Below are 1,772 nucleotides of genomic sequence, written 5' to 3' on the forward strand. Positions count from 1 at the left end.
CTTGTCGTTAATGCCCCCCCCTCCCCCCCCCAAAAAAAAAAATTACTGGCAGTAATGCAGTATTTTGAAAATTAAGCATGAATGTGTTCACTTTTAAACCAGAACCTTGTGTGCTCTTAACATTTTATCTCGACACGAAACGGTACGCAACACTCTTGCTATAACGCCTTTGTGCAATGCGTGGTAATTCTTTATTAGAGAAAATAATGAATACGCAGTCAAATCAGGCTCTTTGAAAACTGCTTACACCACGAAAACAATCTTTCAACAGTTTTTCAGACATAATTACTAACGAGGAACGAAACATCTTCAGTGAACTTGGGCTCACTCTTCTAGACGTGCGCACAGAAACGAAAACATTGACTGATCACCGAGGGCATTTTCTTCTCACACCACATAGGAATATAGCATTATGTATCTGTGACACTTCATATAATAGCTGTGTATCCGGTTTGTCATATCAAAACATCAGATGCCTTTCTGCCAGGTTCTCAGTCCAAGAGACATACACCTCTTCCAGTCGACCCTGGCCAGCATTTTTTTCCAAGCCAAGCGGAGAATCCGCGGCTTCCATCCGTGACTCGCGACGACTCTAGGTTTCCTGCAAGGTCTAATGTTATTGCTGCGATTGGGGAGGAATCCGCTGTCATTAACGCGTTGCACGCCCGCCCTGTCCGCAACGAGGCCAGTGATGTAGACGTCCTCGATGAATAAATATGGCACATATCTAGAGTTCTCTTCTAGGAGCGACAGGGCGTCGCCGGCCAGGAGGTAAGCAGGTCCGTTTAGGTAGTCCGGGTATGTGGCGTTAGGATACAGCGATTTCGGTACGTACCACTTCCCGTAACGTCCTTTCACACTGCGGGCCGGCCTCGACTCTGTCCAGAGCGTTCCCCATATCTTTAGGCGTTCTTTGGCCGATGACAAACGGTTCAGAGTGACGGCAAGGTCCCACACGTTGAGGAGCACGTCGTCGTCAATCTTGAGCACGAACTCTGCTTGGGGACAGTAGTGCTTAGCCCACCGTAGCATCATGAGCGACTTGTAGGTCAGGTTCTTGTACGTGTCGAGGAAGGTGCCTTGTACAATGTCTCCGTGCAGCTTGTCTTCTTCGACGACGCGTGTCTGGACAGCGTTGCTTCGAGGTCGTCCAAGAAGAAAAAGCAACCTGAACCCAGCTATCTTGTTCACGATGCTTCCCCAAGTCTTGCGCACAGTGGAGCGGTGCTCAAAGTGGTCACTGGCTGCAAATACTGTTATCAAAACTGGTATGTCGGTGGCGTCATCCAACGGGCTGCAGACTTCATTGAATTTAGGTATTAAGTAGGAATAGCCCACTGTTGTGTCAGCGGTCAAATCACTGGTCCTTGGACCTGAGACAAGCGTAAAGTACCTTGCACTTTGGCCATGCGACGGCGTGGGGACGCCGTGGAAAGCACTGGGTTCATGCGCAAGGCGTCGGGTCATGAAAGTGTCTTGCATTTGGTGTTGGAGCGGCACGTCATAACTCTTGAGTAAGAAGATGATCGCTACAAGTGGGACGAAGACACATAAAAGAAACTTCACTTTTGCTTTCTGAGCTGCCTTGAGGCGTTTGCGACATAAACCGAGCTGCAGAGTTGTCCAGAGTCTGCCGAGCATCGGGGTGTTCTCTCAAGCATCTAGTTCTCCTCAGTGTCGTGTATACGGTCCGAGACATGACTGTTTTTTCCTTTTGGTACGCCCCCAGCCATCTGTTCAGACAGTCAGCATGTATGCAGGAATTGCCGCCC

General features: G+C 49.1%; 1 protein-coding gene across 1 annotated transcript; it reads right to left on the minus strand.

Annotated features, from left to right (window-relative positions):
• Positions 1–468: 468 nt before the first annotated feature.
• On the minus strand, positions 469–1,482 carry LOC146180583 (beta-1,3-galactosyltransferase 5-like). The gene has a single exon (XM_084577779.1). The coding sequence runs from the start codon at positions 1,480–1,482 to the stop codon at positions 469–471; it is 1,014 nt and encodes a 337-aa protein (XP_084433905.1).
• Between the last annotated feature and the right edge of the window lie 290 nt (positions 1,483–1,772).

This window comes from Amblyomma maculatum, chromosome 8 (assembly GCF_055883805.1).
Source record: "Amblyomma maculatum isolate TAMU_Amacu chromosome 8, ASM5588380v1, whole genome shotgun sequence".
NCBI lineage: Eukaryota > Metazoa > Arthropoda > Arachnida > Ixodida > Ixodidae > Amblyomma > Amblyomma maculatum.

Bases quoted from the DNA above. Each gene is read 5' to 3' on its own strand.
- LOC146180583 (XM_084577779.1), bottom strand. From the start codon at position 1,482: ATGCAAGACACTTTCATGACCCGACGCCTTGCGCATGAACCCAGTGCT.